The 19,021-nt window shown below is 36.4% G+C and overlaps 1 protein-coding gene across 1 annotated transcript in view; it reads left to right on the forward strand.

Annotated features, from left to right (window-relative positions):
- Nucleotides 1-19,021, forward strand: part of LOC136771555 (thyrotropin-releasing hormone-degrading ectoenzyme) — a 133,253-nt gene that overhangs the window by 98,198 nt on the left and 16,034 nt on the right. Inside the window, exons 11-15 of the mRNA XM_066723926.1 lie at nt 112-245; nt 369-424; nt 5,716-5,863; nt 12,363-12,460; nt 12,563-12,670. Coding sequence (XP_066580023.1) covers nt 112-245; nt 369-424; nt 5,716-5,863; nt 12,363-12,460; nt 12,563-12,670 — 544 coding nt within the window. The remainder of the gene's footprint in view (nt 1-111; nt 246-368; nt 425-5,715; nt 5,864-12,362; nt 12,461-12,562; nt 12,671-19,021) is intronic.

Below are 19,021 nucleotides of genomic sequence, written 5' to 3' on the forward strand. Positions count from 1 at the left end.
ATTAGCATCATGGAAGAGGCAGCTTTTGCATTGAGCTATGCCTATTTATACAAGTAGCTGTGGTATTATGAATATGTCTGATTATATCGTTTAATTTCCTTTTATTTTTAGAATCCCATAAAATCAGTTTGATGGATGAAGATACTTGGTTGCTTGGAAACATAAATCAGACCGGCTACTTCAGAGTGAACTATGATCTCCAGAATTGGAGACTCTTAATTGAGCAACTGTTGAGGGAACCTGAGGTAAAATACTTCCATCACTTATGTGTGTAAAATTACAAACAGACACCTACACCTACATTCATCCTTTGCTGAACCCCTGTGGTTGTTTGTTTACACTAAACAGCTTCTCATTGATTCTTCCAGATAATTTCCGTCGGCAACCGAGCAGGTCTTATTGATGATGTTTTCAACCTTGCCAGGTAGGGTTTACTCGAGCCTGGTCACAGGTATTTGTGTTTGTTTTGTGCTGCATTCTCTGCCCTCTCAAATAGAAATCATATTTGAACAAACTGTTTGTGTTGTCCAAAGCAGCTTATGAAGACTGAGAGGAAGATAAAGCAATAACATGTTGCTGCAGAGTCTCTTACTTTAGACTCTTGGTTTTAAGCCTCTCCCAGAGGACAGAGCACTAGAAGGTTAACTAAGTTACTCATGGTCTCTGACTTTCAGTTGTACACCCAACCTTTGGTTTTGCCTGATACATGTTTGTATGACTGTATCAGAACAATTTGAGAGATGTGTATATTGTAAAAGCCTGGTAATGGTCTAGAGTTATGCCATATGGTAATTTGAATGTTTTTAATTTACTTTATATATATATATATATATATATATATATATAGATAGATAGATATATAATCAGGGAAATCTGAATTGTAGCTTGAGTTGTTTGAACAATTACTCGAAGATACTCTTTCTATCCATATACACTACCGGTCAAAAGTTTTAGAACACCTACATCTTTCCAGTTTTTATCGACATTTACGCAGTTTAATGTCTCAGTGTACTCTGAAATTAAAGCATAGAACAAATAAACAATTGTAGATAAAAAAATAAATCAGGGAATTGTTTTGTTTAACAAAATTTAACCCCTTAAGATGACAAACCCCCCTGGTACCCTTAAGAGGGCACCAAATCCATGTGCTTCTCTTTAAACCCATGTGTACTCTTCACTGGTGTGTTGTTTGCCAAGTGTTTGGTATCCCATGAAAGCCTCTCAGCTTTCTAACGATGTGAAGCTTCTGAAATGGGGGTGTGGGGGGATACTTGGTCTGAGTAGGAATAAAAGATTTCAGAACATACTGACAATTATGACATATTCTGGAACCAGACAGTCTACTGATCAAAACAAGACCATCCACGTTTTTGTAGAAGCAACACACACCAAAGAGCTCAAAATGTCATTATGGAAAACTCTGTACTAATACACAATGATTTTACATAATTGAATCTGAACTTCTCTGTGTTTGATAGAACATTAAATAATATATGGATTAATTGTTAGGTTGTTCTGAACAAAACAGGCTTATTTGCAAAGAAATCCAATCCAAACTGAGTGATCTGCGACCGTCTGAATGAGACCCCCCCCCCCCCCCCCCCAGGCTCTGAATGGCGGCAGGCGACATGGAAACGGTAAATCGGATGTGTTTGAGAATGAAGAGGATAAACTTTCAAACGATGTGCGCATTGTAGGAATACAGTGTCACTTCTAAGCACTGGAGCTACACATAACACTGCCAAATAATGCTTAAGAGGGTGTAGTAACACAGTATATAACTCTGAAATGTACATTATTTTTCAGTTTTATTTTTCAACTGAAACTTTTTTTTTTAACCACTGGCAGTTTACCACTTACCTTTGTACCATTTCAGGTTATTCACTGGACTTGAACTGCTTACATTTAAATAAAAACAGGAAAAATGGGGGTGTTCTAAAACTTTTGACCGGTAGTGTATACACACACACTTTGTATTTTACTTTTTCATTTTTATACATACAATTTAATTTCAATCTCCTGAAAACAAGACATTGTTTTGCTTACAGAGGTGTGTGTGATGGAAACACTTGTGTATAATAACATGAAGGTCGGCTGCCAATATTATTGACTACTCACAAGACTTTTTGATGTCACAGTGATAAATTATGACATTAACTACATTTAGTATAATGGCTCAGGAAGCAATTATAACATTCATTCATGCATTATGCAATTATAATATTTGAACAAGTGTATTTAATGTTAGTTCTTGTGTAAATGTTGACATTTTTAAATATTTTACCAGTTCAACCTACTGTTTAAACTAATATATGTATAGCATTACTAGATACTGTTGAATAGATATGATTGCAATGTGTTTTGTGTTTTAGAACAAATACCTTTGTGACTCAATGCTGGATATATAGTGTAGGGGGTGAATACTCCCTATAGCCTCTCTCTTTCTCTCTCTCATATATATATTTAGACATTATTCCAATATGTCTATGAAATTGAATGTAGTCAGGTGCATCAACAGTACATACAGGTAGCAAGAATGTCCTCTTCTAGACAAAATGGGGTTGTCAGATTATATGATTTTATACATTATAACTGTACCATGTATAGATAATATGAAAACTATACCATAATATTATTATATACATATTTTGGAAACTGTACAATGTAAATCATAAGACAATACTGACAATGCATAAAATGCACAATGCACCAGTAATCCTTAAGCATATATTGTTTTTCAGTCTTAGTAAACACATTACAAAAAGGGTATTACCACTTTAGAAGGAGTCTAACTACATGAAAATATCCTAATCTGTAAAATATACCATATGCAGACAAATTAAAAGACATTAGTCTCTTTTGTATCGTTCCATAAAATGTTGGGATCTCACGCAGGTATTAAACATTCAGAAATGTATTGTCAAAGCCAACCCAAAGAACTACTTCAAAATTAAACAAGGACATGATGTCTCAAGAACATAAATGGAACTGAAGTGCACCATTCCTGAGTAAAAGCAAGAGGCATTTCTAACAGAGGGTCGTGGGTGTCTGGAACAAACATCTCAGCATTGTAGTTCAATGCGACTCCTCAGGATCCTTCAACAGTGAGCTTGAGTGTATTATTTGATCAATAACCTATTTACATCCAAATGAGTGAGCTGACTCAAATGACAGCTTGTTCTTTGTAGCCTTGCTTATGTTCTAAAGATTAGTGATCCTGAACTCACCACACAACATAGAAAGTTTAAGTCAAACTCATCTTGTGACACATGACTAGGCATTTTTGTAAGCATTTTGGAGACATATTTGTCATATAATGCACTGCATAAAGGTAACTTGTCATTGCTATTGATCCACAAGTGTAATTGTCCACCATTCTAAAACGATGTCAAATTAAGGAACTAACAGTTAAAAAACAAGCTTGACTGTGGGTGGATGTACACAAGTAATTTATCTATGGATGTCAAACGTTTGGCAATTAGTGTAATGTAATTAGTATATTGTAACTGGTAGCCCATTCCTACCTTCATTTGTATCCCTAATTTAAACATAGCATACCCAGCAGGGCTACCACTGTGAAAGGAAATCCTGGCACACGTCAAGGCCACCCACCCAGTCTTGGCAGCACTCTAACCACCCCATGGGAGGCGTGGTCATAGTCAGCTGATGACATGATCCAGATTTGAGCCAGAGTGTATAAATAGATCTCTCTTTAATATATCCCCTAATCAAGAATCATATTTGCTTCAAGGATTATATGAATAAAAAGTGGCCTACATCAATATTTGCAACACATGTAATGATGTATGTATTACGCTTTTTTCCCCTTATATAGTGATCTGTTTTTTATAATACATAATTATGTGCATAGCATCTGCTCTCTTCTAGGTGCAATTAAGACATGAAAGGAATCTCAAAAATTATCATTTAGTATATGAACATCATTGCTTTTGACAGACTCACCACATTACTCTTTGTTGGGTTTTGCAGAAGAATATATTCCGGCTCAAATAATGCATCTCAAAACTAATTAATCCCATGGGTTGTATTTCAGGGGCCGATTTAAGTTTCCCCTTTGCTAATTCACAGTTAGGTAGATCTTCCCAAGAGGGTTTCTAAGTATAAAGGAATTGTTGCAGACTTAAACTCATGCTTATATTTCATACACATCTTAAAATACAATGAATTAATTGAATGGACACACTGAAATGAAACTTCACAAAACACCATGTTGACAGCTTGCCTACAGCATTTCCTTGAACATATTGCACGATACATGCATTTTGACTGCTTTTCGACTCCCTATGTTGAGCACAATTGGAATCTGACAGATGCTAGCCCTTAACGAAGTCATGTGAAAAGCTGTTTTGTCAAAGCTTGATAGTAGATGCTTCATCTTGGAATTACATAAAGTTACCGAGTCTATGCTGGGCTTTTGTACAATGTAATAGGTCTAGCATTCAGACTATGAAAAGTATAAACTAGACCCTTTATAAATATTGTAAGAAATATTTATGTATTAAGATACTTTTCAACAAACAAAGTAAAACAAAAGTGCAAATATTGCAATATTGTCACATTCGAAAAAAATTAAGAATAAAACAAAAGAGTCCAGCATTCAAAAGCCTTAAGTGCATATGGCGCAAGGGTAACAAACTGAAACCTCCTGAATACCTGGACCCATTTTCAAACTGAAAAGTCTGGAAATATACATTCTCTCTGCCTGCAAATTGTGGCATTATTTATTGTCTTGGATGACTGGACACTTCCCTTAGTGCAGTATTCATTCCCAGACGATACAAAGGGTCACACTGTCCTAATGAACTCATTCAGAGTCACTGAGCACTTTAATGACTGTGAAACCAATATGGTGATTTTTTTATTTTTTACCCAGTGAACTCCACCTTATCCAAAGCAGAACAATTTGCACACAAAATGTCAGGGAAGCAAAAAAAAAAAGAAAAACAACAACAACAACAACAACAAACAAAACAAATTGCTATCTAGCACAATTGCTTCAGGCATTGTAAATGCAGAAATGCAATTGGTGGACCACTCAACATCCAGTGAACGGATGCCAAACATGACAGTGCAGGTGCAGCAATACAGACAACTGGATTAACATTTCAGCCTCAGCCCCTTTGTTGCTGTGATCAACTGATTATTTTATCATATGGTATCATAAAGGACTTTAATTACATAAATACATACATACATGCATGCATTAATTAAAACAAAAACAACCTCAGGAACTTTGTATTACAGACTGCAATGTGTAGTAATCACCCTGAGATTGGATATGATGGTACAATGTACATTTTGCACATGCAGTACAAGTGAAGGTTTGTGTGTAACACTACAAAAAAGTGACAACAGGTCCAACGTATTAGTGTTTTTACCATGCATTGTGTTATTCCTGTTGTGTGTGTTGACATTTTAACATTAGAGCTCATCTGGTGCTACTTGTTTTATCGTTCTTGTGAACAGGTTTGAGGTACAGTAAGCAAGTGGACCATAAGTGAAGATAAGAGATTTAAATATCAATACAATTGAAGTTCCACAGTGCATAGAAACATTGGGATGATACTTACATACACTTGAATACTACGTAACTCATAATTCATTGCAATTGATATATTCATGTATATATACATGAGTGCTTTTGTGTTGCTCTCATAATGTAATAAGTGTTTTTGTGCTTGTGTGTTCTTTCAGAGCTGGGTACCTGCCTCAGAACATCCCTCTGGAGATCATTTGCTACCTTCCTCAGGAGAAGGAGTTTCTGCCTTGGCATGCTGCCAGCCGCTCGCTCTATCATCTAGACAAATTGCTGGACCGCACGGAAGAATACAACATCTTTAGTGTAGGTGAATTATACACACCGTTAATACTGAAAGGGCGTAGCTGGTTATTACTGCAAGAACAACTGTTTGTGAGTAATTGAGAACTTAATCTTTGCTCCCATTTCTAAAATGCTAATTCTTTCAAAGCTTATGAAGACAAAGAATGGATTGAAGATTCAATTAAAGTATTTCATGATCAAGCTTAATCCAAATGCATTTACTGTTTCACACATATAATTGAGGTATCACCGGTCATAGGAGAATCAAGAAAAACTAAATCAAGACAAATTCATGCAAATGGCTTTCACTCAAAATACCTTTTTGTGAGACAGGCTTTTTAATTTGTGTCTAAAAAAATGTTTATAGGAAAATGGTGCATTTAAGTACAACACCTCAATATGTTTGTCTTCTTCATTACATATCTCAATTAAGATTGTATTATAAGGTACAATACCAGGTAATTTGTCTCATTCTCATTCTTAATTGCATTTCAAAAACCATTTGTTATTGATCAGATTGTCTCAAATCAAGTTTTTTTTTTAATTAATTTTAGAATTCATCAGTTATAAAATTGAATTCCATGCAAATTAAATAAGCTTAAATTAAACTTTGACAGTATAACAATATTAATTACTTTGAAAAATAAAAAAGCATATTCTATTAATAAAAATAAAGTGTCATCACACAACAGGGAAACAAAGTTTTTAATTATAAAACATGCATGTTTATATATATATATATATATATATATATATATATATATATATATACTAGAAGTTGTTTTTTCTGTACATTTTCATTACCTATGCTATACATTTACAAATGAGAATATAGATTTGCTGTTTGCTAGAAATATATGGTCTTTGAAATCTAATTTATTCCACTTAAGAAAATCACTAACCATTCAAAACAATATTTTTTTTCACTTGAAATGCAAAGCTGTTCATTCTTGATTTCTGGATTCAGTTTTTTTAAAGATTGCAGAGAATGTTTTTCTGTTAAAATACAATGTATGCATGTGTACTGATTTCATTATTCTTAAAGTAGTATTGTTTCAATTGATTTCCTTAAGGTGAGGCACTAAACACCAGATAAGGTTGGTTTGTTTTCACATTGTGATAAAGATGTATGAGTTTCCACCAGAAAACAAATACATATCATATTGAGGCTGATAAAGGTAATTAAACATATCACACACAAGAGCTTCAGTAGTAGTTTGTCAAGCTGTGGCTGTTGCTTCACAGTGTAAATAGCTTTTGTAGTGACTGTGTGTAGGACACCATATTGCTGACAATTAGGTTAGAATGGTTTTATTAAGCATAGTTTGGCAATCATTTCATTTTTGTTTCATTGCTTCATTTCAAGAGAATGATGTGAAACACAATCCAGTATCACAGTTTCAACACTAATCTAAATAAACAAAATATGGCGTTTTATACATTGATGGATTTATTATGCTGGTTTAGGCTCAAGTATTTAGATATTAAACAAGATATCCACCCTGTTTTATTATGGACACCTATTTCTTGTTTTATATTAATCTTGGACAAAATGACTTTTTTATCATAGAATTTTGAAATCATTATTATCTTGGAAAGCCAGGAACTCTGGTGATTATTCTCACATGTCAGATGCAGAGTTTTTATGAATACCTCTGTGAATGTGTGCCCAGTCATTTCCCTGGAGCCTATGTAAGCATCACTAATATGGCAGATTGGTGTACTGAACATGAATCTGAAAGTCTGCCGACTGCACTTTTGGGTGACCGTATGTCAACATATTCCAGTGAAAACGCTGAGATAGGAGCAAACCTGAGAGGATTTTAGGAAAAGAAACACAGGACACTCTGGGAAGGAGCTGTTGCTGTTTATGTCCTCTGACTCACTAGAATGTAAGCAGAGAAAGTTGGTGGAGACCATATCCTATAAAATAAACAGCGTAGGAGGCTGCAGCTTCGATGCGTGAAATTAAAAAAAGGTGGCATGATATTAAATGCTGCACCAAGCATAAGTTGTTATCCAGTTGATGATCTGCCTCAGTGCTGGGTGGAGGTCCAAGTAAGGAGGCACATGCTCCCTAGCATCGAGACACAGTTAGACCTGAACACCCCAAACTGCACAAACTGGTGTTACAGTTGTAGGATAGAAAAAATGCAGAAAAAATAGATATATTAAGACTTCTAACACATACACAGCTGAGGTAAATAATGTGATTGGAATCTCATGTATTTGAAAGTGAGCGTTCATATGTTGTCAATTAACAACAGTGAACATTCAGATTGAGACACAGAGGAGGCATCATCTTTGCTGTGCTCTCCTACTTGATTTCATTAATGTTTCTTGTTCACAGCTTGTTGTTATGCAGCTGGGAATATTGTACCTATTGACCACAATCTACATATTAGCAGAATAATTAATACAATTAAGTCTTTAGATGGTTGTTCCATTGTATTTAACCTCTACACCATGGTGAATATTTATTTGCAGATTATAAAATATGATGATGATTATTGTTACTATTAATCTATCAAGCTTGATTATGTATCAGTTGTATGCTCCTGTTGGAAGAGCATTTTCATTGGAGGTAGTATAGAGTGTAAATGGCATAGTGCTCCCCTAGGGTTAGAAACAGATGCATTTGCTGAATGCTGTGCATACTCTTTGCATTTTGCATTCAGACATAAGGGAACAGAAATTGACACCCCTATAAAAATGAATCATACAGTGGTATGGACTAAATTCCTTTTAAAATAAATATTCAGTCATGGAAGGACCATTTAAAAAATGTATTAATGGTACAGCGCTACTCAGTCCTACACATGTCAGACACACTGGGCTATGTGTAATCCCAAATGTACGACTCCTTAGTGCATAGCTGCAGAGCTGTATTAAGCTTGCTACAACACCCTGTGACTCCTCTTGGAAAAGTAAAGTTTTTTCAGTGGACAATATGCGTTTCAAATTGGGGGGGGGGGGAGAACTGTGATGGCTAAGGCTTGCCTGTTATTTGCTGACTGGTGAAAATTATATGCAGAAGGTAAATCAATTGTCTATCTTGATGAAAAAATGATTTCACAGCACAGCGGGATTTTTCTTGTGAGGATATGGCAGCAGGACTGTACCAGTATCCAGTTCAGGCCCTTGGCTGATTGTGGTGCATTAAGGATGAGCTCTTCCGTCTGTGCTCCCAACACTTGACATTAAAAGCAAAGAGGAACAGCAAGGACTTTTTTCAGTGAAATGAACCACTAAAATTCAGAGAAGTGGATTTAAGTGAAACACCTACCAATCATCCCTCCTCATCCTTTATGTTACTTTGTAATACTCTTTATAACCCTGAGACTATTTGTTTTTGTATATATATAAATATATGTGTATATGTATTTCAGTCATGCATAGTTAAATGGCCCTTTCGGCGTAGTCTGGGATAACAGCGAAAACACAGTCTGTTGATATTAAAATAGATGTGCTCCTGTATTTCACTTATAATTAGCTTCTCAAACCTGTATTGTAGGTGATCAGAGAAGCAATAATAATCATTTTAAGAATGATCCTGTATGAAATATTGTGATATCTATTAGACTACCCCTGTTCCTGCAGTGTACTGGGAACTTATGATTATATGTATAAACTGATTATTTGCCAGGGCAGTGAGATTGGGAAATTGGGAAAGGTAACTGGATTTTCTTATGAATATGACCCTAGTTCTGCATTGGTGAGTGGCATCTAATCAAAAACATACCACCAATTGATCTTTAAAAATATATTTTCACTTTAAGATGGCAGACATAATGTTTTTTTTTTATTATCTTACACCAAACATCTGTTTATCATCTTGACATGAAAAAACATATGCTAGAAATTATGTTTTGCAAGTAATTTTCTCTGGCAGCCAGGTGTCCTTTTTGTTGATGAAGGCAGGAGCTGGTTGGTATTAGTGCTTCACTACTGAACATTCAGAGGAGAGTTCTGGGTTACACTTCCCCTGTAGTCCGCAATCGAAGCCAAAACTATATGGGATCTGGATGACCAAAGAGCAAGCACTGACTTGAATGAAACTGCAACATTAAAACATACTGTCATAGGGCTAAATAGAATAAATGAATTTATACGATTTGACTGAAACTAAGAAAATCTGTTAGTGTATTTTACCCTTAGTAACTGCAACCACCATTTTACTTAGGATGTGATTGCTTGTAATTTTGAGAAGAGGTATAGGCAGATGTGTGCTGCAAAATGCACAAGCTTATTTTGTTTATTTTCTCATTATAGGGTGCTGACAAGCAGTTACAGTGATTATGACAATGGGCTCAATTTTCCACTGTGTGAAAATTACCCATTTAATGCATTAACTATGAACTGGGCTGTTTGCCCACACTGGAAAATGAGTGCAGATATCTCTAATCAACTCACGTTTTTCAGCTTCTTGTGTTCGCTGAACTAAAAACCAATCATTTAAGCTAAGACAAACTTTTAATTGTAAGTCCCAATTTTCTTATTATAGTCTCGGCTGGGCACAATATGCTTTCATATAGGCAATCTCAGCGCCGCTGACGCCAAAGGGTAATCTTGGCGAAGTGTCCCGTGACGATTCGCTGAGTTTCTGCATGATGACAAGAGCTACTGACTGACTGCTCTTGTGTGCACCCTCTATTTATACTCAGTGGCAATCAGGTTGACTGCCAGAAGCTGCCATAAACTTCCAGAGCTTTCGTGCTGCTGTATATTAGCTTCTTTATGGCAAGGAATAGCAATAGAGTCAGACATTACAGATAGGCTTCTAAAAATCATTCCATCGCTGAGTTCTGTGAGATTTATAATATGTCACAGAAGTTCGGATTTGAATTATGTTAACTGAAGGCTATATAGTATTTGTATATTGCCTGCACTGTTTTAAACACTGTGGTCTTTGCCAGTTTCATATACAGTTCCATCCGGTTCTATTAACGAGGATGGTAATTGATTAATGAGGACCAGAGTTTGATGGGACAGAATATAAGTGCCCTTACTCTAATCAGATGACAACTTAAGTGAGACACTATAGCACTTTCCCTAAGAGACATATTTTACACCTGTTTGTGTTCTCGTGTTCCCCCTATGTGCCGGTCTGTTTGAACACTGTAACAAAAGCACAGTTGTCCCTTATGTCCCACATCTGACTTTAACACAGCATTGGGTTACACACATTAGACAAGACTTTTCACACAGATGCAGATCTCTCATATATTTCATTTTGCGTTTCTCTCATGTAATAACTAAATATGTAATAGGTGTACCTTACATTTTTTTATCACTTTTCCTGCCCTGAATTAATTTAATAACCTGAATTCTGATGCTATCTGATGGTTAAAGACTACAAATAATCGCTGTGTTTTGGAGATGCACAGGGGGCATAAATACTTCTTCTTTCCATAGGGGTAAAAGGTCAAGTCTACTGATCTCCAGTATGATTTTTTGAAGTCAGAATTAAGCTTTTATGACAATGTTTTAGCTATGGCTCGGAATGCAAATTAATACTTCATCCATGTATGAGTAACAGATAGGATTCAGTTGGGTACAAGAAAATAATTTCATTGTGGGATTCCACTGCAAAAATGTTCACTCAAGCAGGTTATATAATCACAGAACCCTGCATTATCTACGTGTAACTAACTGAAGCTTGTCTTTTATACTTTTATAATACATGGGAACAGTAAGTGCTTTGTAAAATGTTGCAGTTCTTTATCCTTTTCTGTGGGTTCAAGTAAAAAAGACTAGTTCCACTTCATTAAATATAAGTGGATTTGTCTGTTATTTGACATGGTAAGTACCTCCCTATTCATGGTATAAGGGTACTAGATCAAACCTGCTAACAACAGAATCACATGACAGTGTCTATACACACACACACACACACACACACATAAATATATGTATATATATATATATATATATATATATATATACACATACTTTTTTTTCTTATACAATGAGAAACTGTGAGTGCTTTAACAGGAAACTGACAGTTGCAGTCCTGTTTGTGTGTTCAAGGAGTCTGCTGATGTATAGGGTGTTTCACAAAGCAAAGTAGCCCCTTTTTAAAGTCATTTTTTTGTTTGCTTTAAAAATGATCATCCTCACAAATATTTGGTCAAAAACAGAGACAAAAGTAAACAGTTTCCTTCACTCACTGATTGAACTGTTATGTTACATTTCTCTGATATTATAACAGATACATTTTTTTGGATTGTATTTTAAACTTAATTACATGTTTGTATTGTCTGGGGGGCACTATTTTTCCCCTTGGAGTGGTGTCTGTGGCTTGGCAAGTATGAAAGGTCACGTATATTGGTATAGACACATAGTAACAGTTTTGTGTGTAAAAATGTCTTGTAAGGTTTTGGTACCTCCCAGTGGCCACTAGCTATAATAAATTATAATATTTTACCTCTGAGTATTTAAAAATATTCTTATAAATGTTACTCTAAACATTATGTTTTTGTTTTCTTTTTCTCTCTCTCCATGTCTTTCCTATGAACAGGACTATGTGTTGAGACAAGTGGCCTCAATGTATCACAGACTTGGATGGCCCACAAATGCTGTTAATGGCTCCATTGTTCAAGCCGCCTATCAGACTGAGTATATATCATTTCCATGTTTTTCATATTTTCTTTGTACAGTTCTAAGCAAACCATAGAGCTCTTCTTAATTATTCTTGTCTTTCTCTTCTTGCTACCACAGGGAGCTCCGGCGAGAAGTTATAATGTTAGCCTGCAGCTTTGGTAATAAACATTGTCACCGGCAGGCTGTGTCTCTCATTTCAGAATGGATATCAAGTAACAAGAACAGGTGAGAGAGATGCATGCTGCCTGATCAAAACAAAGCATACCGTTATTATAAGGCAATGGCCTCTTCCAGGGTCAGTTACTTGACGAACCCAAAAGACCCGTTTTAAATTGATATGTATGAGAATCTTATGGAGATGCACTGAACATGAGTACAGAACGACCCTTGTGAATTATAGCGGGTGCTGTCCAATGAGCAATGACTCTGTTCATTATACTAATGAAATGTTAAAGAACAGTTGCAAAATGCATCAGACTTATTTTCATTGTTTTAAATATACATACAGTGAGGGAAAAAAGTATTTGATCCCCTGCTGATTTTGTACGTTTGCCCACTGACAAAGAAATGATCAGTCTATAATTTTAATGGTAGGTGTATTTTAACAGTGAGAGACAGAATAACAACAAAAAAATCCAGAAAAACGCATTTCAAAAAAGTTATACATTGATTTGCATGTTAATGAGGGAAATAAGTATTTGACCCCTTCCACTTAGTACTTGGTGGCAAAACCCTTGTTGGCAATCACAGAGGTCAGACGTTTCTTGTAGTTGGTTCTCACCCAAGATTTGACGGTACATGGCCCTGTCCATCGTCCCTTTGATGCGGTGCAGTTGTCCTGTCCCCTTAGCAGAAAAACACCCCCAAAGCATAATGTTTCCACCTCCATGTTTGACGGTGGGGATGGTGTTCTTGGGGTCATTCCTCCTCCTCCAAACACGGCGAGTTGAGTTGATGCCAAAGAGCTTGATTTTGGTCTCATCTGACCACAACACTTTCACCCAGTTCTCCTCTGAATCATTCAGATGTTCATTGGCAAACTTCAGACGGGCCTGTACATGTGCTTTCTTGAGCAGGGGGACCTTGCGGGAACTTCAGGATTTCAGTCCTTCATGGCATAGTGTGTTACCAATTGTTTTCTTGGTGACTATGGTCCCAGATCATTAACAAGATCCTCCCGTGTAGTTCTGAACTGATTCCTCACCGTTCTCATGATCATTGAAACTCCATGAGGTGAGATCTTGCATGGAGCCCCAGACCGAGGGAGACACAGTTATTTTGTGTTTCTTCCATTTGCGAATAATCACACCAACTGTTGTCACCTTCTCACCAAGCTGCTTGGCGATGGTCTTGTAGCCCATTCCAGCCTTGTGTAGGTCTACAATCTTGTCCCTGACATCCTTGGACAGCTCTTTGGTCTTGGCCATGGTGGAGAGTTTGGAATCTGATTGATTGATTGCTTCTGTGGACAGGTGTCTTTTATACAGGTAACGAGCTGAGATTAGGAGCACTCCCTTTAAGAGAGTGCTCCTAATCTCAGCTCGTTACCTGTATAAAAGACACCTGGGAGCCAGAAATCTTGCTGATTGATAGGGGATCAAATACGTATTTCCCTCATTAACATGCAAATCAATTTATAACTTTTTTAAAATGCATTTTTCTGGATTTTTTTGTTGTTATTCTGTCTCTCACTGTTAAAATACACCTACCATTAAAATTATAGACTGATCATTTCTTTGTCAGTGGGCAAACGTACAAAATCAGCAGGGGATCAAATACTTTTTTCCCTCACTGTAGCTTTGTGAAATAGTGGATTCAGAGCATCACTCTCTTTATTGCACTCCTTTCTGAGTTTCACTCGCCAACTTAACTCTCCACTGACCTCCCACTCTCACTGAGGAGGTCTTTAAATCACTACGCCTTCTAAGAAATCTGCTCTCAAGCCAGTCGGAAACAAAAAGTACCACCAGGAGAACAGACACAATTCCCACTAGTGCCAGGCTGTGCGCAGACAACAATAAGTTTCAATACTGAAAGGTGAGCTGAGGATCTCACAGCAGCCCCCATCTCCACAGTTTGAGCACACTGTCCGACACTGTCAAATGCTATCTGTAGTTGCCAAGTGGAATATCATGGATTGGACCAGACATCTCCTGTCTGTAGGAGACATCCAGTATTGCTGACCGAGAGCTCTAGTAGATGAGGCACAGAGGAGCCCTGCACGGCTGTAAGACTTTCAAAATGTGTCTTCTCACTCTCACTGAGGACATCCTCCATTGTTATTTCCCTCAAACAAATGGCATAATACATAATACATAATCTAAACATCTGGCAGACACAATCATCTAGTTATTGACGTACAAAATGGTGGCCCACCAGTGACGAGTTAGAACAGTGTTGGACAGTTGTCAAATATCTTCGTAGTTAGATTCATATACAGTATATTTTGTAACACAAAGGGTGAGGTAAGCTTCAGTAAAGATGGCAACAGCAAACAGTCCCATCAGGCACTGTGCTTGCCCACCACGTCCTTTAGAAATCTGCTACAAGTAACTTGTTCATATCACATACGTTGAAATACAAATACTGCGCTGTATGGAATGCGCTTTGGAAAACTTGTTTGAATGTTTTTCATGCAGGAGAAAAATATGTCTGTTCATTGCACTGGATTTTGAAATATATGTATCTGAAACATTGGTCATATATCGCTTATTATAATTAACGTCTGTTTCTCCTTGGTGCAACATCGTGTTGTTTCCTTGGTTACAATTGCTCTTGGCAGCTATGCATTAAACAGAGTAAGTCCACTGCAAGGACAATCACACTTCTATATCCCTGCTTATCTTTTCTGTCTTTCCCGTGAGTTCTTCATCTATAAATAAAGATCCAGTTATGATGATCAGCTCTCCTTATATGTTGCCAAGGTTAAACATCATCAATATCTCTTCTGGTCTTTCCACAGTTAAGAAAAACATACATGTTAAGTGTGATGCTTTAAATATATCTATCTATCTATCTGTATGTATATAGGTATGTACTCCCATCAGATTTAAGAAACGTTCTCCTTACACACACACTCTCACGTTATAATATATGTTTTAGTAACACAATTGTAATGTATACACTTCATGTCTCATAGCAACAGCTGAAAAAATACAATCACCACACATAACGTAATAGCATGAAAAGTGAAATGTAATCTTAAAATCATAGTAAATCAATTTGCATTTCAAAAAGAATTCCCGAAGTCTCTTTAGATTCTTTTTTGTTGCATCACTATATAATGATTTGCTCTATCAAAGGTATGAAGATATGCTTATCTTATGCACATTTCCATTTTTTGCTTCCCTCCTCCATGTGCTGTATCAATTAGGGTGAGATGGAGGGGAAGTTGAATGAGGCAGGACTTGCTGTCCTTCCTTTTTTTCTCCGGCTCAGATCTTAGCCTTTCTTTTCATGCCTTTCCCCAGGTGATCCGCTTGTTCATGAATGGTAGTGCAACCTCTTTTATAGGCCTTGATGTCACTTAAGGTCCACAGCAAAACATCAAATGGTACTATTAAACTACTTTCCTGACATGAAGGGCAATAGCAAATTAAATATTGGAATCAGAATGTTTCAAACTGAATATGATCTAAAATTCAGCAGTTACTTTTCTTGCTATTGCTTAATCAACTATAGAACATGTAAGGTATATAAAGTGATATATTATGTGCAAATGAAAGTGAGGTTACATTAATTTGTAACTATAGTTAAGTGATCAAACTAGTTTATAATAAAGCATGAAAGTGTTTTTTAATAAATTAAAGGAAGTAACATTTTGCTTGAATATTACGGAATATCGCAGTTTTACTGTGCAACGCGGTTTTTATCTAGTATCAATATAATGTAGGCTACCAATGTGTCATATATCTCAGAAACAGGTACATAGTCACAACAATGAAGAATCAACAGCTTACAGACACAACAGGGGGCACTTCTAGTACCAGATCTTTAAGCCTTTGAGCAACTCTTTGTCTGATATCAAAGGCAAAGTTAAAATACAAAATGTTGTTAACCCGCAGGCAGAATTGCATTTTAGAACAGGTAAATAAAAAGTCTGCCACTGTGATAATCTACATTGGAGTAGTTCTATTTAGTGTCATCCTTAGTACTTAGAAACCATTTTTCGTGTGACCTTTATTTTACTGACTTATAAAAGGGGCTCAGAAGCGATATATTTTAATGGGGTCCATATATCCAGTATTACCTATTTCATGTGTCGATCTGATGCATTTCTTATGCACACGTGATTTGCAGAAGCAAGTACGGACACAGTAACACATAAGGCAAAGGAATTTATCCTAAAGCTACTAAACAATTGTATGCTGATAACAACAGGCTGGGTGGAGATTGAACTAGAATTAAGAAAGTCAGAGATCTTTGACTTCCAGATGTGACATGCACTGCCCTTGACTTTGATGATAATTTGCTGCTCATCCATCCTGACGTGTAGGGCAGCGTGCAACCAAGTCCCCGCAACCCTCATTAACAAGTCTTTCCACAGCTGTTGGAATTAAACGTCTTCTTTAATTGCCAAATAATTGATACAAATTGCAAGGAAAAAACATTTTGAGGGATATTTTTGACAATAAGCAGATGTTCATTAAAGGAAGGCTGATATTTACTGCTGTAATTCTGCTGTAGTCAAGGGAGGTACAACTTGTTTGACATACTGAATTGCAGAATCACTCAGCTATCATCCCAGTTCATTTTTGGTAATAATTTCTTTAAGTGAACATACAAGTGATTGTATTTACTGGCAATGTAGCCAATTCAATAAGAAGGAGTATCAGTCAATGAAATATGATGTTTGGGGTTCCTTCTTTAAATCTCAGCACCTTTGTCACATACACATTACTAACGTAATCAGTTTTGCCTGCCCAATTCCCTGCTATGTTTGTGATTTAAATTTAGCTACAGTTAGCCATCTTAAATCAAGGGTTTTTCATTATATGTGATTTGCATCATAATTTGCATACTTTTCAGATAAAAACAAATGATCGCATATTGGACCTCTTGACCATGGTTAGACTACAGAATATTACGAGTAGACTATAAGCATGCAGCATAAAGGCCGAATAAAATAATCATCTGGTACACATTCAGATTACAGTTATATTATTATTGTTTACGAACTGAAGAAAATGCGATTGATCTGGAGAAATACATAATTAAAACAATAATAAACATCTTTACGACATGACAAATAGAAAATTGCTGGTGACAGTAGATATACTTGACACTTGTAATTCTCACAGCTGGAACATTATTTAGAGTGTTGACTAGTCACTGTGACAAATAAACTAATAATAATAATAATAATAATAATAATAATAATAATAATATTAATAATAATTAGAAAACAGGCAAACAGAAGAATATGATTAATTTGGAGAAATACATCATTAAAACAATATTAATATTTTATTTGTCTAATAGAGTATTAGTCATTCTATTTGTCATGTCGTAAAGATGTTTATTTCCTGTAAAAAACATATATATATATATATATATATATATATATATATATATATATATATATATATATATACAGTGAGGGAAAATACTATTTGATCCCCTGCTGATTTTGTATGTTTGCCCACTGACAAAGAAATGATCAGTCTATAATTTTAATGGTAGGTGTATTTTAACAGTAAGAGACAGAATAAAAACAAAAAAATCCAGAAAAACGCATTTCAAAAAAGTTATAAATTGATTTGCATGTTAATGAGTGAAATAAGTATTTGATCCCTGATCAATCAGCAAGGTTTCTGGCTCCCAGGTGTCTTTTATACAGGTAACGAGCTGAGATTAGGAGTACTCTCTTAAAGGGAGTGCTCCTAATCTCAGCTCGTTACCTGTATAAAAGACACCTGTCCACAGAAGCAATCAATCAATCAGATTCCAAACTCTCCACCATGGCCAAGACCAAAGAGCTGTCCAAGGATGTCAGGGACAAGATTGTAGACCTACACAAGGCTGGAATGGGCTACAAGACCATCGCCAAGCAGCTTGGTGAGAAGGTGACAACAGTTGGTGCAATTATTCGCAAATGGAAGAAACACAAAATAACTGTCAGTCTCCCTCGGTCTGGGGCTCCATGCAAGATCTCACCTCGTGGAGTTTCAATGATCATGAGAACGGTGAGGAATCAGCCCAGAACTACACGGGAGGATCTTGTTAATGATCTCAAGGCAGCTGGGACCATAGTCAGCAAGAAAACAATTGGTAACACACTACGACGTGAAGGACTGAAATCCTGCAGCGCCTGCAAGGTCCCCCTGCTAAAGAAAGCACATGTACAGGCCCGTCTGAAGTTTGCCAGTGAACATCTGAATGATTCAGAGGAGAACTGGGTGAAAGTGTTGTGGTCAGATGAGATCAAAATCAAGCTCTTTGGCATCAACTCAACTCGCCGTGTTTGGAGGAGGAGGAATGACCCCAAGAACACCATCCCCACCGTCAAACATGGAGGTGGAAACATTATGCTTTGGGGGTGTTTTTCTGCTAAGGAGACAGGACAACTGCACCGCA

This window comes from Amia ocellicauda, chromosome 15, assembly GCF_036373705.1.
Source record: "Amia ocellicauda isolate fAmiCal2 chromosome 15, fAmiCal2.hap1, whole genome shotgun sequence".
Lineage (NCBI taxonomy): Eukaryota > Metazoa > Chordata > Actinopteri > Amiiformes > Amiidae > Amia > Amia ocellicauda.